The sequence below is a fragment of the Taurulus bubalis genome, assembly GCF_910589615.1.
Source record: "Taurulus bubalis genome assembly, chromosome: 8".
In the NCBI taxonomy this organism is placed as follows: Eukaryota; Metazoa; Chordata; class Actinopteri; order Perciformes; family Cottidae; genus Taurulus; species Taurulus bubalis.
The window spans coordinates 20,051,308-20,075,457 of NC_136596.1; the positions used below are offsets into that span (position 1 = coordinate 20,051,308).

The 24,150-nt window shown below is 39.1% G+C and overlaps 1 protein-coding gene across 1 annotated transcript; it reads right to left on the reverse strand.

The window, feature by feature from the left end:
• Positions 1-1,749: 1,749 nt before the first annotated feature.
• ncaph (non-SMC condensin I complex, subunit H) lies at positions 1,750-12,085 on the reverse strand. The gene is made up of 15 exons (XM_079221661.1): positions 12,023-12,085; positions 11,482-11,599; positions 11,151-11,287; positions 10,289-10,478; positions 9,029-9,111; positions 7,920-8,107; positions 7,326-7,471; positions 6,818-6,927; positions 6,402-6,521; positions 6,020-6,127; positions 5,319-5,465; positions 5,037-5,147; positions 4,786-4,862; positions 2,356-2,431; positions 1,750-1,963 (listed from the first exon to the last, which is right to left on the reverse strand). Exons 1-15 carry the CDS (start codon positions 12,068-12,070, stop codon positions 1,904-1,906), a joined length of 1,719 nt encoding a protein of 572 aa, XP_079077787.1. The 5' UTR covers positions 12,071-12,085; the 3' UTR covers positions 1,750-1,903.
• Between the last annotated feature and the right edge of the window lie 12,065 nt (positions 12,086-24,150).

Genomic DNA, 24,150 nt, shown 5'->3' on the forward strand with positions numbered 1-24,150 from the left:
CATATGTTGTCTGCACGCCTAACTACTGAATCATTAAGAGACAACAATTGTATCGTTATCAAAGTCAATATAGGACTCGTGTAAGCGATAGATGTTATATGTCATCTTTTATATTTATGATCAAAAGGAAAGGTGGGAAGGTGTGCTAAGAAAGCCAGATTAGCATTTACAGTGAGCATATTGCAACCTGCTACTAAGTCAAAATCTTCATTGTTATGAGACAATCACAACTTTAATTGAATTCCACCTAATCAATAATATTCCTTCACCAAACAGTTCTTTATGAACAAATAGCTAGGCTACAAAACCAATAGGTTATACGGTTCATACACATTCTGACCAATGGATTTCCATGACTTTTCCATGACTTTAGACCAAATTTCCATGACCAAACATTTTGTGAAATCTCAGTGTATACATGAAAGTGAGAAAATGTAGTATTTAAACTAATAATGAGAATTCCAAAGCATACAGTAAACCTTAAATGACACAAATGAATGAGAGACAATAGTTTGATTGAAAGAATAAACATTTATATAGATGCCTGTATGTACGCCTGCTTATATTTTGAGCGTCTTTCTTTTAAAAGCAAATTAATTATTTTAAACTCAGCGTAAATGAACGTCAGGAACATATGAATATAACACATTTCCATGACTTTTCCAAAACCTTTGGGATTTTATTTTTTTCAAGGACTTTTCCTGGCCTGGAAATAACCATTTTAAAATTCCATGACTTTTCCATGACCGTAAGAACCTCGTAATTATAGGAAGAAGTTTATTTATGTATTAAAAAACTGGAATTTGAATTGACAGCTTTCGGGACAGTAAGGTTTATTACGATGACGTTTTCATCGTGGGGACACTCTTCACACCACCATTGATCCACAAAAATACTTGTTTTTACCCTGAAATAGCAAGATTTCTCTAATCCCCGATCTTGTTTTTTCCCCATGGAATATACTGTATGCATCAGTGACTTGTAATATAATTTCTGCATGCCAAATTGTAAGAAACTTGTTTCATCATGCACTCAGGACCAAATTATCCTTTCTTCACAGGCATATAACATTAATAACTCTTAACTTCTTAATTGGCTTGAGAAAATCAGTCCTTTCTCATGTTGTAATGCTGATGGCAGTTGGGCAAGATTGAATGCACTGTAGACCATCACAACTCATTCCTTGACCCAATAAATCAGTATCTCTACATCAGCAGCAATGTTCCAAGTCACAGATCACATTTGATTAGATACAGATGTCTCGATAAGGAGCTGGTAATGAGCAGCTGACTGAGTGACTCCTCCCTGTCCTGCAAGTGCCTTGACATGCTGACGTCATACTGAGTCCCACCCACCCAGCCAGCTGCACCGGCCCTGACCGACCGGTTTCGCCTCCCTCTAGGAAGGCGGAGGTGAGGCTTCGATGCTGTTCATTACTTGCCGTCATGTCAGACAACTTAGGCTGCTATGGATCACAAGCAGCTAAAAATAACCCGAGCCATTAGAGCCATTTTGGAGAACAATGTGCCTGGCAGGCATTAGCAAGTGTGCCAAAAACACTGTATGTTGCATTATTGAAAGCAATAATTGTTTGGGGGGGAAATGCCTAATGACTGGGAATTAACCTCGACAGCATGTTTTAGAAAAAGTGAATTCTTTTATTTCTTTTGACAATATACATTTTTGTATAGTGGTTGAACAGTTAAATTATCTACAGAATAATACAAGAAGCAAATGGTAGTGAAGGAATAGAGGCATAATTACTTTTAAAGAGTTGTCTATGTCATGAATAAAAACATCAATAAATCTAAACGAGTGAATGTGCGAGGTAAAACAGTAAAGAGTAAAAGAGACAAACAAGCAGAGAACAGCAGCGATGTTCCAAGCAACATCCCATCATTCCTCAGTGGCCTTGTCTGATGATGATATCGGACATGTCATCAACCCTCACCAGCTCCAAATTCTGCAAAAGACAAAACAAATATGAGTAAACATGCATACGTTAGCATTTCTCTCTCCAATGGATGGCTACAAGTCTAAATAAGACCATTTGAATAACTCCAATGTCTGTAAGACGAAGCAAAACTTCAGGGTGAATAAAACAGGGAATTGTCGTACACGTTTCCCTTTCAAAAGCCATTCTCTTTTTTAGTTTTAGGTATTTCATGTTATGTCTACAGAGGGGATTATACGTTTCAAACTTGTTTAGACTGAGCAGCAGAATAAATTAAATGCATATTATTTTCATTCGAGACATCACAATCACAATTGGAGCATGATCGAAAGATTGGCTCGCACAAAGACTGGAAACGGTTTCCTTTCTTCCTAATAAACACAAGCCAAAAAAACCCTCACCTTTTCATTGGCAAGATGAAGCAGAGCAACAAAAGCCAGAGGCACCGACAGGTTCTGAGCCATCGTGTTTGGCAATCTGGATCACCACAAAAAGAGAGAGAAAGGATAAAGAAAGACATACATAATACATTTTCCATTCCATCGATCATGCCGTTCTGAAAGCGTGTGTCAATTATTGGATGCCTGGTCAGTGTCTTAAATGAAATAGTACTTTTAAGTAGGGCTGCAACAACAAATCGATTATCAAAAGTGTTGACAACGAATTTCATTATCGATTCGTTGTGTCGCGCGAAAGCTGAGGTCGTGATCTTCTCAAAAATAGAAGATCTTTGACGAGTCGAGTCTTGGCCAATCAGCGTCTTCATGTTCCTCAAACTTGTTTTTAATGGAAGCTAGTCAGCTTGCTATCACGTTAGCTAACGTGTTTGGGTTGTGTATTGTCGTTAAAGTTACTTTATGTTCTGCTACAGTTCAGTCTTGCTTGTAAAAAAACGTAACGTGATGAAACATGCCGTCACCCCCCGGTCTGGTTCAGTTCACGCTGTCACTCGTTAACGTTAAACCGGCACACCGGAGGATCTGGCTGCAGGTTTTTTTTTTTTTACTCAAAGTAGAATGAAGCAAATCACGTCGTTGGGTTTAGCCGACAACGTGATGTCGTGGTCATAAGAGACCCAGAATGAAAGAGTTTAAGGAAGAGGACGCTCTATATGGAGCAGTACAGCTTCCCTCTTTCCCAGTATTTCATACATATTGATAAAGCAGGGTATGTAAATGCAGCCTCTGGAGGGATCAATTACAGTAAAAAGGGCTCACATTTGGCAGATGTAAAGTTTCCATGTATATGTTTTTAGTGTTAGTCCATTTTGTTGTTTTAATTAACAGCTCAGGGATGTTCAAGGAGCAACCTGTTTGTGCACTTTCTGAAGATGTTTTGCACTGTCACTTCTGTTTTTGAATAAAGGGTTGGAAATGAACGCTTTTTTGATTAAAAAATGTTTTTATCCGATTCATCGGAAAAAATAATCAACCAATTATTAAAATAATCGTTAGTTGCAGCCCTACTTTTAAGTTCTGCTTCTAGCTGGTTCAGTTGGGTTAAAATGATGCATATCGGCCAAGCTAAAGGGGAAACTTTCCCCCATCAAATCTTAATTGGATTTGAAGCCGGTTGTTATTTTACGTGGGACCGAACAACATCTCTTTGCTGTGATATAGTCACAACATACCACGGCTTGAATTGAGCAATTTTCTAAATAAAACATCAAGCATAGCAATAGGAAATATATAATAATCTGACATAATCTGATTCAAATTGTTTTTAAATGAATGAATAAGAATATTCACAATAAAAGAGTCCCTTCTGGGCCGGCTGCCTGCACATACAGCTGAAGGAATGAGTCCCAAAATCTGTAAATGACAGCATTTTTGCACTTCTCGTCTCGAAGCCAATGGGTTTTTGTTTTTAAATGCCTGAATTAAGGTTTGTGGTTAACACAAGCTAAAGAGATGTTAACCTTTTGTTAGGACATGAAAATGTCAGTTAATACCCCACGATTACATTTTGAAGCTTTCATGTGTCTTATAAAAGACTACAGAATGTCATCACTAGCTCACTTGTCCACTTTCAGTTTAGTGGTGGCGATGTGAAGTCATGCAACTGGGTTGTAGTTCATTTATACATAAGATTGCATGTATACCTCAGCTGATTACATTCACGATTCAATTATAAAAAGGGGTGTTCATTTGCGAAGATTATTTTACCAAACAAAAAGTGAAAGCATCACAAACGTCCGTTTGTCACAGATTTTATTTTCTGCAATAATCCCAAATCCAATCTGCTTCTGTCAAGGAAACTAATGCGATGCTAAATTCCAGGTCGGAGAGGCGGTCACTATGGAACATACACCAGCAGCTAGCATTTATTTTCCGTCACATTATATCGCATTATATTTATTTCATTATCTGGCTAAATCTACTCCTCCATAGAATTTTACTATAAATGTTTCCATTTTGTAGCAAGCTTTAGCACGTTTCATCTGTAACCTGTTCTGTGTTGTCAGAAGTGATCTAGTGGACTTTTTAAACACATTTTTTTCTTTTCTTTCTCAGCCGTGAAGAGACATTGAATGGGCCTAACAGTGGTATGTGATTATAAGATAACGGCTATCAACCAATCAGATTGCTTGATTTGAGCTACCAGTTTTATAATGATCAAACAAGTCGATATAACCCTACAGATGAAAATAATTTGGACATAGAAGAAAGTCTTTAAATCAACACTTCCATATCCGAGTAGAAACCCTGATCAATAGCATTAAAGATCTGTACATATATTTGCATGCCATTAGTTTTTGGTGAGCTATTCAGTCATTATTATTCCTCACTAGTACCGGGCCATGGCAGCCTTGGTAGGTGGTCTGCTAGTACCTTTGAAGCAGCGTCTGAGTGGTCTGACTGAAGACTTTCTCCCCACACACTTCTGGTTTCTCCACAGTATCATCCTCCTGTTGGGAACATTAAGGCATAACTAATAATACAAAAGCACACTGATATACACAGTTAAATCTCTGACTGTCTACTCTACCCACCAAATGTGAGCAATGACCCAAGATTTGAAGTTTGAAACCAGAAACTAATGAATTCATCATTGTATCGACCCGCAGATCAGTGTAACTTACCTCTGTGGATTTTTCTGGGCTTTCGGTCAGAAGACTCCACATGTTGTTTTTGAGTCTCTTCATGTCCATTTTCTTTGCCGTCTTGGCATAGTTGATCTCAATCTTGTTGACCTACAAAAATAAACAATAATGTAAGTACAAGTATTTTAACCAGTAGCAAAAACACAAGTTATAAATCAGTTAAAATTCACAAGTTAAAAATATGATTACAGAAGCCTTTGAGCAGAGGGATGCTATATCTAAAGAGCAGTATGACCTGCACTCAAATCTTCTGTTACTCACCCTGTGTGGTTCAGGTACCAGATCATCCTCCCCGTAGGTTGCGATGCCCTCTTGATCTTGTGAGGGCGCAGGTATACTGTCACCTGAAGGCTGTGTGTCGTCTGAACCGGCAAACCCCTCGCCATCATCATCATCACTGTCACCGCCCTGAAGAGGAAGATGGCCAAAGACATGTCAGAGGGCTAATCATTTGAGACATGGTTCCTAATCAGTTTTATTTGCTAATGATAATTCTCTATCTTTGGTTCCCTTCAAGAGATTGGAAGACCTCACATTTAGCTGATTCTACAGTACTGAGCGTGGAAGACAAGTCATTATGACCATATTCATAATGGAAATTGACCACAATCTACATTGTTTTTCATCACAATCTTTGATCAAATTCTATATATGGTACCATCCTTATGTGGACAGTGGCTGATAAATCACAGAGGTGATCACTGTAAACAGTCATATGCACTAAAGACTCTCACGGCTCAACAGCTCTTAGTCTTAAAGTTTGATCAACTGGACTAGAGTTATTTACACAGATCAGATTGCTCCCCCAAAACATCCTGTGAATCCACCAGGTCACTCACACACACAATCCTCATATCCTTTATATGTCCATAATATTTCATAGCCCAAACATCCCACTGCTACTCCGTAGATAAAGAAAAGGCTATTAAAATACAGTAAAATCAAAAAGACGCAGTTCAGACCTGAAGACCTGGACAGAAGTTGGCTGTGTCGTTGGCGTTGTTATAATCGTAGTCTCCAATACCTTCTCCGAGCTCTCCAGACAGCCTTTTCTGGCCTTCTTGATTTAACTAGAGTAAACAAAACAAAATATATCCTTCTTCACACAACAAAAACAAATGATCTTCATGTATTTACGGATAGGGCACATATGGTGAATGTAGCATGTCTCCATTTTGTGAAGTCAAATTTAGTTTAAAAGCTGACAACCACAAGAAGTATGTGCATGTTGCTAATGATGTCATACTTCAGCCAACATATAACTCATATCAGTGCTGAAGAGGATGTCTGTTTTGTGCATCTCTGGCTTCGACCTCTTTCACCAGCCGAGTGGTGAAGACTCACCGAACTGGAGGGTTTGAGGCTGAGCTGGGAGAGCGTCTCTGGGGAAAACTGGAAGTCTGCTGGCAGAGTGGTTTTCTTATTGCTTGCACTGAGGGCAGACTTGCTGTTGGTGGTGGCAGCCTGCGGAGGGAAAGCCGACAATGTCAGATACATTTAAGAGTGCTTTAGGTTTCCTACACATTTTCATGCTCTTAATCCCACTGTATTTAGACATTTGGGTTAGATTTAGTCTCAAAACCCCACAGACAGGGGTGTTCTTTTTTAGCTTAATATTGTATTTGTGGATTCTGTGTCATATTTCACTAACTTTATTTATGAGAGCTGAAACTGTAGTTGTATCACATCTATTGCAGAGTTATGTGCCATGGTATTACTCTTATATATTGTGTTTCCACAAAAGCAAAGAGGGTTCCTACTCTCGTGGTGCGGAAGTAGGTGTCAAAGTTGACATCATCATCATTGAAATCTATTTCAAAGGTCTTCTTGGGCTTCCTTTTACGCGTCTCTTTGTCCGGCAAATGGTCCACTGCAGGAGATTTAGTACATGAAAACACAGAGACAGATGAGATAATTGTTGTAGCACACATTCAGCAAGGGAGGACAACCATTCGAAAAGCATCTTGGTCGTTAGAGAAAACGTGAAAACCCAATTTATCCCTCAAAACACAAAAATAACCCTAATGTGTACATACATTATGCTGCAGTGTTACACAGCATCCCAACACAAAAAAAGAAAACAACGCTCCACCTAATGACGGCACAATGAGAACACATCTACTGTTAAATTGTTTTAGCACTAGGCTGTGCATGTATCAAATACATGCACAGATAAAAACAATAATAAGTAACATGTCTTGCTCATGGGCAATTACTTTGACACCTAAACTGTCTCTAATTATGTGTTAAACCATAATTTTCACTCACACTTGTGCTTTGGCTTGAACTGCCAGTAGCCGGGTCCAGCCCATGTGGCCATGGTCCTGGGACTGAAGTATGAATACTCCCTGGGCTGAGAGGACAGCTGCAGACACATAGTGGCGATGTCTCCCCCTCCGATGGGAATCACATCCCTGTACCACCATCACACCAGCGTGAGAAACCATTCAAACCAGCAAGCACAGACACAAATCAGCCTTCTGCTAATAAAGCCTGCAACAGTTGAATTTTGGCCCATTCAGTATGGCATAATTAATTAAATATGCACTATCCTGGAGATAACAGGCAATGCAATTACTTAACCCCCATGAATACATAATATATTTAAAACTTAAGTAGACTTTAAGCAGAGGCTATAGAACCTAATGGAGGATAGTATCTTATCCTAACACAAAGTAAAGAGATAGGGTGCGGAAAATAGAGCTATGTATAGAAACTTGATCCTATAAACAAATCTTTAAAACAGAAAAATCATTTTATATGGTGGTCTGGTTAAGGGTGAGTTCCTCCGAGCAGAAGACGAACGTCTCTGTTCAATTGATAAACAAGGTTAAACAACTGCTTAACAACCCACGATCTTACCTTCCTTTGCCGGAGCCAGAGGCCTCACACCCGTCCTTGTACTCCTTAGATCTCTCCTCACAGTCACCTCCTCCCTCCTCATAGTCGGCGTCAAAGTCAGGGCAGTCATCTTCTTCAGGCTCGGGCTCAGCGTTCACATCGAACACGTGTTCCCCCTGCTTAATCTTCTCCAAGAGCTGATTCATGGTCTGGAAGAAAATTCACAGTATCTGTCAGCTAGGACCTGACTGTCACTTTAGTCTTTACAGCATGACAGAAGATACCAAGCGACACATTCTTTGTTTTTAGGTTACCGTAGCATGTCATTGTCCAAACACTGGTGTAATAACAATAATTGTATATAACAACAATAATTCCTAATTAATTATTACGAAAAATGATTAATAGTAGTCTTTGTTATTGTGAGACGATGAGGTTCCCAACTACTGTAGCTGGAAGGTAGTGAGAGTATTTGTTAAAGGTCTGATGCTGCCGACTGAAATTCCACAAAAAAGATCCTGCAGCAAAATAAATTTGAAACAATTTGACTTTTAGATTTTAGGTGTATAACATCTTTCAACAGTATACAATTATGTAGATAAACATTTTGGAACCAATATCACGGTCTATATCGGGAAAGAGAAAATATTAAAAACGTTTGTGAATGAAATGTATGGCTTTTCAATCCTTGAAAAACTAAAATTGAACTGAATAATTGTAAAGACTTTTGGGGACCTGTAGACTTATTGTACAGTTGTGCGGCAAAATATTATTTCGAATAAGCGTCAACAAAGCAAAATCTATAAATACAGGCTGTTTAAGAAATGGCTTAGTGCAGACGATTGAACGAACGTTACACCTCAATGTCCATGAACAATTCACCTGTTCTTCACAGTTCTGACAGATTATGTTTTTGCTACTCATATAGAAACATGTATGTATAAATAAATAAACTGGTAACATAATGAGAATAACGTTTCTGTATGGTTGGCACTGTTTTCTCCACCTCCAAGATGGAACACGTTTAAGAGGGATTGATGGTTTTATTACCAAGAAATATGAAAAAAATGAGAGCAATTCCAATCAGAGCAATTTATAATATTGTTTGGTGGTTAAATAGGTTCTCTGACCTGCTCAGGGTTCCAGCTCGTGAAGGAGAAGTCCTGAAGCGAGGGGCAGATGGAGCTTTTCTCCTTGGAACGTTGCAGTCCGGCTGGCAGAAACAAATCACAGAAAGATACTCAGAATGAATAGTGATAATATAAATCGTTGCATTCTGTAGATATTCTTCAATTCATTATTCTTATGTCTATTAGAGTTCAGGTTGTGCGAGGTCAGTTTAACCAATACTTTCTGTGAGAACAGTCCGGTTGTCTGTTCCTCAAGGTTCCACGCTCTGCACTACAACACTCATACCTGTTTATCAGTATATTGACATTAGGGAAGCAGACTGGTCGTTGCACGTTCCAGCCATGTGAGAAAAGATGAGGACACGATTCTCCTCCTCTTAGAAATGTTAGAGCCAGTAGAAATGTTAGGGGTTCATGACTGAAAACCGTGTATTAAAGAGCCGAACTCCCGGCTGTTCGGGGTGTTTTTTGGACGGTCAACCTGTGTGTTGACTGGACGACTCCCTGCTATCGCGATTGCAGCATTTGTTACTCTACTTGTGATCAAGGAAAATAAATTCAGAGAACGAGAGAAGTAGTTTGACTAAGTTCTTTCCGGACGCTACACGAGGCATCCAATAATTAGTATGCATTAACAATAGCCTGAACACCAATAACGGAAACCTATATTTTTGCCTACTGACAAATCTAGACTGAACTTTACATATCTAAAGATACAAGGATTATTAACTGACACTATCCAACTCTCTCAACAATGCCCAACACACATTTGAAACCATTGCTCCGAGCCAAATAGGAATCACAAACCGTAAGCCTTTGCGGACAAAAAGAGCTAGAAAGCACATAAACTTACGCAACACAACCAAGCCGGTAAAAACAATTTGGAAATGAAGCAACGTCATGAAATGTCATCCAACCTGCATGTGCTATCAATATGACACGTTATGTTATGGAGTGTTATCCATATTAGAGAGCTCTGATAGAAAGTATTGTGGTTCATGCTCAAGAAAACCAGAGAATGTTGAAATTATTATCTCGGACCATACATAAGCTCTTTCTGAACATCCAACCTTTTCTTCTATTTTCCATGTTTTCGATGACAGAAATATTAGTAAACTTTCTTTTCAGGTTGTCTAGGACGCATTGGGAATCCTGTCAAAAGCTACCCTAGGTGGCATTAAGGTTCAGACAAACACTTGAATGGGACAGTGTTTAATGAATACCTCACAATTTATGCAAATAAATGTACATAGTTTTTACCCATGAACGGGGATGCAGGGACTCCCTGCGGAGGTGGAGGAGAGTATGAGGGTGTGGACTGCAGGAGGGTCATGTAGGAGGGAAACAGCAGCTCGCAGTGACTGTTCTCACTGAAGAGAACTGACAGAAAGACTCCGGCTGTGCTGCTCTCATCGAATGATGAGGCCATCCGCTGAAACATGGGGTCCACCTGGGTGGAGAAGGAGTTCACAAACATTGATAACGGTAGTACGGTGAAAAATACTTATAATTATAATTCTGAAACAGAGTTCAAAGTGAAATGTCCTTTATTTATCTTAATGTATTTTTAAATACCCAAGCATGCGGATCAGTTGGGTATGATAAAGGCGGCTATCAGCTTTAGATAAACATCTCAAAGCTCTTAAGATGATAGCTTAGTGACCCGTGTCTAATATTTATCTCAATCATCAACTTATCAGTCAAGTACTCAGAGCATATAAGGCAATTATGAAATTTGAATTAATGAAAGACTGATATTCTGTAACTAATGGCAGGGTTGTTGCCTTGGCAAACATTTAAGTGACCTTTGTAGATGAGCGCATACAAAACTTAGAAAGTCTAGATCTCAGAAAAATTAAATAACTACCCAATCAGTAATGGGGTTGATATTATTGTTTGACATCTGAAGAAAACTCTTTACAACTTCCCGGTAGGCAGACAAGACCTCAAGAAATGTTGTGCCCAATATTATGTTTTGTGAATGAAGCGGTACTGTTGCTTCAACTTATACATGCTAAGCACTGCAAATTAGAACAATATAACGTGATACATCTGGTAATTACATTCTGCCCCAACAGCACAACTAACTTCCTAAAACTATTCTGTAAAGATAACACCATACCTCACACTTTCTCTCAGACTCCGCGCTATTAATGTTGCTTAGGTTCTGCTCTACTGTCCTCTTAGGAGGTCTCTTTTTCTTTGGCTGTTTGGCAGTCACTTCACCTTCATCTCCGTCATCGTCCTTCGAACCATGGTCTGGATATGCACAAATAATGAGAAATAAAAAGCATTAAAAGAAAATTGAACAATGTGGGTAGACCACGAGTTACATTGTGTAGAACAAAGCTCAAAACCCTTCGTCTAGCTACAGTTTAATTGAGTACTCAATTGAAAATCCAACATGTAAAATAAATTAAAAATTAAATAAATGACACTGCTGAAGCTCTCACCCTCTCCTGGCTTGGTCTCAGCCCCCAGGCCTCCCAGCACCCTGTAGGCATCAGCATGAACGGCATCCACCCTCACAGCATAGATCTTTGTACTGGCATCCAAAGTGCCAGCTGCCACCTTTCAGAGGACAGAAACACACTAGTCAGGTCATGTCATATAGCCCGATATCACACATTTGCCTAGGGCAATGAAAACATCATACTATGGCACGGTTACTGTGAAAAAAATGCAACAATCCCATAAGTCTTATTTTCAACAGGGTGTCTAGGTTAACTCAAGATACAGCAGACTTTAAAAGAATAAGTAAATCTATATTTCCAGATAAAACACTATGCTAGACAGTGCAATTTAAGACTTGAATGCTCTACTTCACTGGATTCAGATATTTAAAGGATAACATGAAACCTGTTTATATATCCACCTAGACCATTTATCTAGTTTCTTCGAAGTAAATCACAGAAAAAAAAGAATCCAAGATAAATTACACATTTATTGTACTGATGACTACAAAGTCTGTATGTGATAAATAAAAACTCAAACCTTGAAGTTTGTGAGCTCAGAATCCTTCTGTTTGAGAATATCAGCCATGTAATCAATCAGATGCAGACCAAATGCATTTTTGGTGGTGATTTTCTGCCAAAAAGAAATGGATTTTTGATTAGATTTTTTACTTCATGTCATAAAAGACAGACACAGACACACAGACACAGAGACACAGACACACACACAGACACAGTGTACATGTACTCACATTCTCAGTGGAGAGTTTTATGCAGGTGGAGTAATGCTCTGAGATCTGTGCATTTGACAGCTTGGGTACAGCAGCAGGAGTCCCTGTGGCACTGCATACAAAAATAAGATTAACTTTGAGCTCTCAGGGTGCATAATAGCAGGGCAGACAAATACTGGCTTGAAAAGTCATAATTTTAAATGTTGAATGTCTCTCAAAACACACCAAACTCGAGATGACAGACTGTAATCAAAGTTGTGCTCAAAACACACATCTTCTCTACACTTTACCTATGAGATGCAGAGTCGTTAAAAGAGGAGTCAGTGGCAGTTTGAAGGTCAATGACTCTTGACCGTCGACGCTGCCGTCGTTCCTGCTCATCATCATTGCCGGGGAAGGCGGTCAGCAGTGGGGTGCTGCAGGCTGCAGGGGACAGACCCTTGTTCTTCAAAGAGGATGACATCCATCCTGGACGTACCCGGGAGACGGGTGTGGAAGCCGAACTCATCTTAGTCGGAGACAAAGAAACACGATCAGAGTCTGCATGCTGACACAGGTCCAAATTTCACGTTCAAGTAAAATTGCTTGGATCATGTTTCAATTTGGTAAAAGATACTCAATAAAGTAGATACCAGATACTGAACACATAACCACATCTCATACTGAAAGGTTTCTGCATCTCACTTGAACGGCATCATTTTGTTTCAAGATATTAACACAATGACAAGTTGGATTTTTCAAGGGCAATATACAGTAATTTGAATGCATCTTAAATGGCTTGCAGTGAAGACTACCAGTCAGATACGTGGAAAGCATCCTTGTTTTTTTCTGTTTCTATTAGTTGACATGCTTCACTCATTGAACTGACATACAATAGTTAGCCATATCTTGAGGAATCAAGAATGTCCGAAGAAAACAAAAATAAATCTGCATTTATACCACAGAATAATATTAGCATTAACTAATATTTGTTTTCTCCCCGTAGCAAATCAAAATTAAAACTACTAGTAGAGCAATCTATAACGTTATATAAATTCTCTCTTCATAACAAATCACTTTGTCTTTTTTTCCCAATCCATCAACATTATCCAACCACATACTGTGAATCGTTTCTAATACGTTCGTATGGGTTCCAGCTAAGTAACGTTAGCTTTCTCCCGTCCTTTCTGGTTGAACTAATCGGTAGCTGCCACCGCGACCCGAGCCCGGACTAAGCGGATGAAAACGGATGGATGGATAGCTTGAACGACACTCGCACATAAACCAAAAGTACTTCAGTTAAGTTATAACGTGTACTTGGTTAATGAGTGATTTACGTTAGCGCCGATAAAACATTTTTTAAGAAAGTAAAACGTTATCTTAACACAGCATATTTGCTTAGCTGTCTCATCAACACGAACAAAACAAACACACGTTGCCCAGCTCTATAAGTTGATACATAGGCTAACATCACATTAGCATTAGCTTTAGCTGATATGAATGTGTTTTCACCATCATTGTCGGTTAACTGGCTTACTTAGTTACTTAGTCCACGCAACGTACCTCGAAATGTCTAAATCCAATGTGTCTTTCTCGTGGCTCGATATAATTTGTAACACGACATACAGTGCGAGAGCTACAGAGCTAACTGTAGTCTTTCTTCCTGTTCAGCGTTTGAATTTTTGCGCCGAACGGTTTACGTAACACAACATACGTCATTACGCTTAACCACGCCCACACGATTTTATTTTATTTATTTATTTTTTATGACTCAGCCATTTACAGTTTATGCTCACGAGCTAGGGGAACACACTGTTTTACAAAACAATACGAAATGGTCCTCTACTCATTTCATTCCTATTTTTGCTCTTTGATAGTGTGATTTATTTATTTATTGTATGTTTCTGTTTTTTAAATTACACTTCTCGCACTTCATCAATCTGGGTTAGATTCTGCTCAGAATTCTGTACAACCCACACATTTATTTTGTGTGCTGAATTTTCTAAATAAAACATATTTCAGACCTTGATAATCAACTATTTGTTTCATTCATTCTTTCTGTGTGGCCCGGTATAGGACCCACGGCTAGTGGTTTGGGACCGTAAAGTAATTGATAGCTGCTCTCATAAACACTTGATGGATTGTATTTCTAAGACACAATGGTGTAATGTGTATGCACACTTCTCGTCGGAACAAGTGTTTTTGATTGCCATGAACTGGGTCATGATTACTGAGAATTTCACGAGCCGTGTGACTGTCTCAATGGTTTATTCCAACACCAGCACAATTACCGTATTAGGAAAGTGTTGGAGAGACAATGGGGAAATGTTGCCGAATCAGTGTTCCTTATAATTCTGCTAGATCAGGCAGCATAGGCAGGATAGGGCACTTGAATGTGATTTAGTAAAACGAAACTGATATTGTAGTTCACAGTAGAACAAAACAGGCCTCACTGAGTCAACTCACACAAAAAGAAACACTAATTCATACATTTCATAAATACAAAAGTGTGGAAATCTGCAGATTTGATTCTAAAAATGTAGTTGTTCGATGAGGGCTCCTATATGTCCATGAAATTATGGTAAAGATTTTCATGCAAGTCCAGCCCCCCCCTCCGCCAAACACGGTATGCTGTTACAGAAAATGGATGATGAATAGATGATTATGCAATTAGACTAGATACATTTCTGGACAATGCTGTAACTACAGACTGATATGTCCCAATAAAGCCCAGAGGTATCTTGCTAATTAGGCATACAACCTGATACAATGGTGGTCTGTTGCCCAATGTGGACATACTGTGTATTTCCCAGTTTATGTTTCGGATAATAATTAATTTTCTGACAAATGTTTTTCCTAGGTAAATGGAATATATGTTGAAAATGGAATAGGATGAGTTGACAATAAAAGAACACTTATGCCCACTAGATGGCAGTAAATAATAAGGCTCCATTCTGGAAAAGTTACAGCGCATGCAACAGCGTTGGTATGGCATTTGGGTCTGTTGCAATTCCTCATTGCTGGGAATTCAAATTTCATTACTCAGGACTAACTCTCAAATCTGTCTCAGCCAATACAGTCATTCTTGTTGATGTGCAACATTTTCTGAAGTCATAGAACTATAAAGTAATTTACATAAAGTCAATTACTCATGTGACAAAGTCTTTCAAATCTTCAGTTCAAGTCGTGTGTCTTTGCATATCGTACCTGGCATTTGACTTTTCGCAAAGCATAACCGTACATAGCAAGAGATGGATGAAAGCTCTTTGCCTGCATGCCTGTTGAAAGCTCTTGGGCCTGGGATTATGTATTGTAGGACTGTGAACAAACCTAAACCTCATTTGTACTCTGACACTAGTGTAAGCATTACTGTGTATACATCCTGACTAGCAAGAGCAGAAACAAATGCCTTTCTATTTGCAGTGAATACAGAGATTTAAAAAAAATCCCTCTTTTAATCTCCTGGTGGAGTACTGTTGTAATATTTGGCCTTGGATGTGCTTTTATCTGCATGCAGGCAACCCCCCTGTGGATGTGGATGTGTGCTGTGAAATCTCTAATGCTTCCAAAGAGAAGCATTTCAGTGTGATATATAGCTATGCCATTAAAACTGAAACAAGTGTGTGTCTGTATGTGTGTGTGTGTGTGTGTGTGTGTGTGTGTGTGTGTGTGTGTGTGTGTGTGTGTGTGTGTGTAATATGTACAGGCCCTATGTTTAAACCAGACATAAACACAAGAACACACATACACATATTCATGCTAGCGTGCAGCAGTCCCAAACAAATGAAAAGCATTTATCTCAGCAGAAGCCTCTGCTTGTTTCAACCATCCATGGCCATGTGATTGATTTGCCCTGCCTGTTCATTGATGGTAGATGATGAGAATTATTTAATGACTCATCTTTCTCTGATTCTCTGTAATCATATATCTTTTTACTGCATAGCTGTCAACACTGAACATTTCTTGCGTGAAGTTATTTTTAACCGTAAACCATGACCCGTCTTTTCCACAAGCACACCTTCACTCAGGACTCAGAGTCACTCCGAGTCACTGACACTGCACTCTTGTTAGCTCAGGGTTCATGGAGCACTTAACATTTAACACACTCAAACACAATGCATGGCAATGAGAGCCGATACTAGATTGCGTCGTAAACTGAAATCTGCCTGGCTGAGGAAAGAACGGGCGAAGTTCCAAGTCATTGAAGGAGATATACTGTACTGGTCCAATGCTTTTAACGAAATTACAAAGCAGAGATGTGCTGTGATTGTGAATGGGAACACGGGCAATTCAAAACCCAACCCCCTCTAGTGAGGGGAAACTGAGCGATTGTTATATAAAACTGAAAATCATAGGTTATTTTCTGAATTTGTAAAAATAAAAGTCCAAAACTACTGTATTTGGATGTATTGAACACCATAAGTAATATACAAGTGAAATATATGGTTTGGTACATGCGAAAATTCAAATAGCCCAAATAGCCCAACTTTGTTCTGCTTCACTTTATCAAAGTCAACTTTTGCAGAGAGAATGTTCACATATTGTGCTATGATTTGGGAGAAGTTTAGACCTTACAGCTGAATCATTCCAAAGAAATAATGATCCTGAAAATGCTTTTTTTCTAGACGGTCCTGAAACCTTTCTGTTTTTGCTGTGTGTCATCTTCATTTACTCTTAACCAGTAACATATAGACTGATATTTGCACATCTGAATAAAATCTCACATGTGTAGCCTTTTATTATAACACCAAAAGTATTAAAATAGCCCTAGTGGTAGCAGAGATACACCCTTTTTAGTTTGGGTATGCAATTTCCGAGCAGAGGCCTAAAAATAGGTGGGTTTTTAAAACAAGGGCAGCATGAAGCAGTAGACCAGGGTCAAAGAACAACTTCTTGGCTGTTAGTTTTAACATGCCAGGGATGTCAGACTATGATAATAAAAGTCAGATGGAATTGCAAAATATATTGTCACTTTACTAACCCTTCAGGTAGTTGTATTCACTGTCCTCAACTTTGTGCTAATACAGCTTCATTCACTTCTAAAAGTGCGACTTCGTATTTGAACAAATTTATTTTTCACCAAGAATGGTGGAAATGTTAGATTTAAACATTCGTTTTGAAAGACAGTAGAGTTGACTGTGATCATTAATACAGTACACTCCGCTGCATGGAGTGCTGAGGTCACAGATGGGACCAAATCTAAAAGAATATAGCTAAGGCAGTTGCTGGCAAACCAAAAAGTGGTAAAAAATAAATAATTTTAAAGGTACCCTTGGGGTATTAGTCCACCAGGGGCGCTTTGGAGCAGTGGTCTTGATGAGCAGACCCCTGATTTGTTTGTATCCAATACTCTTCGTGAAGCAGGCAATGTGATTCATATCCATGTTGACAGTTTCAAGATGTCAAATCGACAGTTCGTGACGATAACGAAAAACAGCATTGAGGCAACGATTGCACCAGCATAATGAAGAGAAAGAGAGATATACTTTTAAACATGGATGAAAACTATGCACGTTTTAACACGTTTAGGATTGATTATTTCAGGGTAACATGGTATCAAATAAACAGTGAAAACAGGGTGGTAAAATGTTGGTACCAGGTCATCTTGTCCATTATAGTTTTCCACCTCAGTGTTGGCGGGATTCTCAACTGATTGGCATTGAGACACAGCGTGAAACTACTGTGACATCATCTTCAATGCGACACACTCTGAATCCTTTCATCGGGAACCAAACAGAAGAACGTCTGCACTTGGTTAACTGTATGGCGTATTCAGTGGAAGCAACTGTGGTTGCTACGAACGGTAGCTTGTCAATTTAAAGAATGTCTGGTTTGCGCAGAATAGCCACTGTTGCGCGAGTGATTTTCTCTGACCAATCAGTGTATTAGCTTTACAGTATCAGCTTAGCTTGCTTGGAAAACGTACCAGGTGCTAACAAGAACTTTAGATGACGGTAAACCAAAGAAGAGTGAGTTGAGTCACTGTACCGTTTCTCACACACACATACACACACACACACACACACACACACACACACACACACACACACACACACACACACGTGCAATATATTTCATTAGTATTTAAGAAGTGTTTACCCGAGAGGCAGCCTTAATTCATAAAAAATTAAATGACTTCTCGGAAATTCATGACATCTTTTAAAATAATTTGCTGTATAACAGCTTCATTACCAACATCTGAATAACCCAAGAGTGATCCCATGAATACTGAGGGCTCATATCAGCAAAGCAGGTGGCGGCAGTCGAAATATTAATTTGATTTGCTCAATCTACTGATTAGATGTAAAAATAATCGTGATAACCAATACTGGCGTGAGCTTATTTACTGTCCAACCCATGATTCTGCTTTATGGATTCGCCCGTAGCTGATCACACAGAAGATCCTGTCAGATCCTGTTTGACTGTCAGCATGGTCGATTTTTATGACAGCCATAGAGTTAGAATCAATGACTCTTCTGTGTGCACCGCAAAGCTCTTTAAACCATGCCGATGCTGCTTTGGTTTTATTAGTGATATTATTTGTCACACATATAGTGGCCCCATCAATGCAGTGTGTAACACAGGTTAGGTTTAGTTCCCAGGCAACAGAGCAAGATAAATAAAAAAGGACATCCCATTTCTATGATTGTGCGGGATAATCTAGTGATGAAGCACCCACAATTTCCCATCAGAGGAGGAAGGGGGAGATGAAGAGGAGCCCTAGCTCCTGTTCATGATGTAATGATGCAGAGACAGAGAGAGCAGTACAACAGGTTTGTGTGCGGTGCCTCTCACCGCAGGAAGCTCTGACAAGCCTGCTCAGGACTTTGTTCCATTCATCCGCAAATCTTTTGGATTAAAAGACAAGAACAATTATTACAGGACTGTGTCATCCGCTGATTAAGAAAAGCATGCATTCAATTAAGCCTTCTCTAAGGCCCACCCCTCTAACGCAGACTGGTTATTTATTGCGTGCCATCGATCGATCGAGCTCCTCAGGGTCTGACAACTATATGCTTCTGCTCGGTACTCGAATGCAATGGTTCTGGATTATTTTCAGGCTTGTTTTGTGGATTTCGAACAGGTTAAACATTGTGCTACACTTGGTAGATTGAATGTACTGTAGTATACACATGCTGTTTTTGCTTTTAAGATGATTAGAACAGTGACTAAAGACCTAACCAGCTTTACAAGAACGTTGTAAAGTTAGTTGTCACGCCAGGTGATGGTGGTTCACCATAACACTGTGCTCTGACAGTTTAATGGAATAGCAATGGGGGGCAGAGTTTAGCAAAGGGTCAATTGCACAGGTGTGACTCCCAGCATGCTCATGGTTGTGATGTGCTAATCTTCTGGCTCCTGTGAAGAGCAGAGCAGAGCAGATCATTTTCTGGCAGATAGGATTGTGGGGCGGGAAAACAAACTGAGGAAGGAGGAGAGAGAGGGCGAGCAACAGCATCATAACAGATTTGACAGAAAAAGAGAAAAAAAAAATGACAATAATCAACCTAGCAAAGATGCCAATTGGGAGCAGGGCACGCTTGAAATATGCTTGTTATCATTGTGGCAGGGAAATATGTTCAAGGAAACAGATTTATTTTAGTCCTGTGGCTATAGTCTGAGGAGGTCTGTCTTTATGATGACAAAGGAGTTTCAGTCAGTGTTTGGCATGAAAAAAAGAAGCTCAAGCTGGATTCCTTTTATTTATGCTATTAATGCTTGGTTTCCTCAAGAGAAAAGATGAAGTTTGAATCCCCATGGGTGAAAACGGAACTACGTGACACCTAGGTTGGACAACATTTTTTTTGCAGAGCAATGAAATGTGTTTTCATATAGCTGGGTACACTAACTTCCTGGCGTGTTAGCTGGTTGCCTCACAGGGATTTCAAGAGTCCAGCAAGTCAAAAAGCCCGGCCAAGAAATAGTTTGGCCCTTATAAAACCATGTGATGTTTTTTCTCATCAATTTCTGTACCGATTAAACGAAAGGCGGAGTCCGATTCATCCTTGTTTCCTGTCTTTTTAGGTTTTACTACCAGCTGACCGATATAAAAGTGGTATCACTCTAACTCAGCAACAATAAGAGTATTTCCGAATGTTCAACTTTCCCTACGGTTTTGTATTCCCTCTAGTAAAGCTTTGTTTGATACAAACAGGATTAGTGCATAGACTTTAGCATAACTGACATTCACGACATCCTGAAGTAACATTTTATATGCGCATGCAAATAATACAATTGTTTAACGCTATACCACTCATCATGTTCAGTCTGCAGCTAGACCAGGTTCAGATAGCATTTCTGCAATTGATATGTTTTGAACATTAAGTAAACAGTTAAGGAGGATATGTTTTATACAAATTTCAAGATTGTTATGCTGTTTTGTGCTGTTGGGCTTTCTACAGCTGACTTTGAACGATCAGTACAAATCATTATCAAATAATTTCACAGTTTGAAACAAATGTCAGAGGCCAGAGATGTGTATGCCTCACGTGTCACCCCATTTGGTTTAATTGCTCCCAATGCTTCTATAAAACGGAAAATGCATTGTATTGTAGGTGATGTGACGATTGGCTCTTTTATCTTCCTTCATAAAAAATACATACCATGTGTCATACTTTGAATATGCTCCGTGTTTAATATCGCAGAATGTAATAATTATACCACACGCATGCAGGATTAGTTGAAGCATTTCATGGTCGCTCAATGGGAGGAGGAAAATATTATGCATCTCTCGTTCTCGCTGCTAGAATCAGGATGTAATTTGTGTCAATCACTCTTTCCCCATTGATTGTGAGGCTCAGTAGACGCAGACAGCTGTAGGACTGCATAATGCTCACTGACATATCCACCTCCTCCTACCCTCTGCTGCCTGGCACCTTTTTCTTGTTGATGAGTTTACGCCTATGAGGGCGAAAGGGACATTTTCCAGTGCTTTTTGATTCTAGAGGTGGAGTCTCTCCCCAGAATATAACCAAATGTAGGTTAGTTTTCAGGCCTGGTGATGGCTAGCACACTAAAATATCAAAACGATCTTGCAATAATTTAGCTGGTTGCTGTTTTACAAGCTCCTGGTGATGGTGCTGAGGATGAATGCAAACAGACAGACAAGGTTGTACAGTTGACATTGCTCCTTTCTGGTGTACATTTAAGTGGTTACATGCATGTGGACTTTTAGGCACCTTTCACAGAACACAGTTGACTTCCTCTTTACCCAGTGTTTAAGTGCCTTTATTCTCAATTTATTTATTCAATTTGTCACGTAAACATTATGCTCCTGTTATTAATTAGAGATTATTACGCTTCTCCCTTCTGACATTTAAGCAGGCTTTGCGAAGGCAAAATCATTATCCATCAAGGGCCCTTTTTCTACCTCTACGTCACAGAGGCTATCCTCAACCCTTGGGAGAGGTTTTTATAGTCGTCTGTCTGGGACTGAATTATAGGCTATATGTATATTGACTATACTATACTATACCCCCAATATAAAAGGTATTCTTGTATGATGGCACATAATACAATTGTGTCGTTCATTTTGTGTGTTATTCATTGATCTCTCCAAAAGGATTTAAACTTATGTGCGATATCGATATTTCATTTTGATAATCCTACAAAGAACTGCAGCTAAATAATGTGATTACTTTTTTATTTGGTTGTTAACATTAAACACCGTGAAAAGCAATTGGGTCAGATCTGCAATGCTGGTATTGTAAAAAAAAAACCTAACAATTGGTATTTCCTGGGCCATCATCATTTTTAAGACAACAATCTCTGTCTTTGTGCTCACAAAATACTTGTGAATGTCATTACATTGAAAACCTCACAACCCTCACCAATTCTGATTATCATTGTTCTTAAATGTATTATATGGCATTATACCATAAACCAAAAACTACTCACAAGATGAAAATCACGAACAACTTCATGTTTGTGCGTAATGCGGTTGTCTGACATTTGCCAGGAAGCTGATCAGATGAGAAAGACAGGCGCTGATCAGAAGACGTAGGTAAAGCTAATAATGATCGATGTTGATGCTAGTTGTCAGTTCATTAGGCAAAACTCATCCCAGGCCTCCGTCTGTCTGACTCCAGTTACCACCTAACTCTTCAAGTCCATGGTGAGATTATAAGAACCAGAGCTCCTATATCACAATCAATGTGATCACAATCAAAAGACAATCATGAGATCTGCAGTGAAGCATATTGTATCTTCATTTTTGCAAGTTGTTTCACGCGATCTATTCATCCTTCACATCCAAAAACTGAATACACACTCTGAAGCTTTTCCGTTTTGCTTCGTAATGTAATGCAGATCTAAATTCTTTATTTTACTCATGTCAAACAAGTTTTAATCACATTTCATTTTCCTGATATTTCTGACAGTTAAAACAAAAAATTGCACTGAAAACCTGATATGAAACTTGTTGATATTAACAATAAATAGAACTATACACAATGTGAGAGGGGTCGCCCCTTGTGAGTATGCATGTTGAAATACAAGCTGAAGGCAACTCAATTTGGCTCAACGTATTTCAAAAATAAACTTGAAAAGATAAAAACATGTATATAAGGGATTTCAAAGTTTGCTCTGCGGGCCTCCCCTCTGAAATAAAGCTTAGTTTGTTTACTTTCATTTAATCCGTTGATGCCTATGGCATCATGATTATGTTCTTTGATCCCATAAACTCTCAATAATTGAGCCAAGATATCCTAAGATTGCGCTTTAACATAACTTCAGACTACACCAAATACATTAAAAAAAAACCTGTCTATAGGTATTTACTAGTTTCTGACGAGGAAAAACAATACAACTCCACACACATTTAAGCTATTCTGATCTTTTCAAAACAAATGTTATATTTTTTCACTTCTATTCACTGATCCTCCTGTTACCGTTAGGATATCCCCTCGGGAGGCCTGCCTTGAAAACCTCTGATTCACAAGATAACAATGAAAGTGCAACTGGGAGAATGCAACTCCTGAAACTGACAGATGTGAGCCACGATCTGGTTGTACTACTAGAAAGTCTCGTTGGCAGAGTATAGACACAGGCTTCAGAGAGCAATTTGACTGGACAACAGTTCAGTTTTGGCCTGTTATCAAGTTGCTCACAGAAATAACGTCAATTAGCAGCAGATGTTATGTCCTGCTGGCGTGGACTAAACACAGTAGCGTACAGACAAGAAAGGATCGGATTATGATTATGATACCATTTTATAGATTATAGGGAGTTTTCATTATTTGAGTCAAAGGTCTAAAGACAGAGGACATTGAATGCTGAACAGATTGTAAAGCCCCCATGAGGTACATTTTGTGATACAGTAATTGACATATTGGGCTATATAAATGAAGTTGACTTGAAGGATTATTTCCACCTGTGCTTTTCCAGTGAACGAGGTCAAGCCACCCATGGGTCCTTGAGTCCATCTGTCCAGTTTACTGACAGACAGTTTCTGAAACACTCTTGATCCCATTTTCCTTTTAACTACACCAAATGACTGGATGGATTGCTATGTGTCCGCCCACAGACTGACTCAACAACCAAATCCATCGCCAGTTATAAAGGGGTCAATTGCAGCAAGCTTTATCCTGCTGCATTTCTGCAGGGTTTACATTTGTATACGCTGTGGCTCTGACTCTCCATCACTCAGCTCATGTTAGCCCCTGGACCTCAAGTCAATTGCATCAACATTTCCTGTGCTCTGTGTGCTTCACTCTTGCCTTGGGAGAGCACCAATGTAATTAACAGGCACTGCATTTCATGGCCTGTGAGACCTTCTCTTGAGAAGTGCAAGACAAAAAAGTTGTACATCTTGAAGAATCCTCTACTTTTAGAGAGAGGATGAGCTTTTCAGTTGTTTTTTTACATGGAAATCCATCCTAACAGAGTGAAGAAAGTAATGTTTATATGTACTCCTATTGTATGGTAAGGCTCTTGAGTTGTAACTTTTTACTTCAATAAA

Coding starts and splice junctions, on each gene's coding strand:
- ncaph (XM_079221661.1), bottom strand. CDS start 12,070: ATGGCTGATATTCTCAAACAGAAGGATTCTGAGCTCACAAACTTCAAG. Junction 11,600..12,022: donor CTGAGCTCACAAACTTCAAG/GTTTGAGTTTTT, acceptor GTCCTCTGAAAG/GTGGCAGCTGGCACTTTGGA. Junction 10,479..11,150: donor AGTCTGAGAGAAAGTGTGAG/GTATGGTGTTAT, acceptor TTCTCCACCCAG/GTGGACCCCATGTTTCAGCG.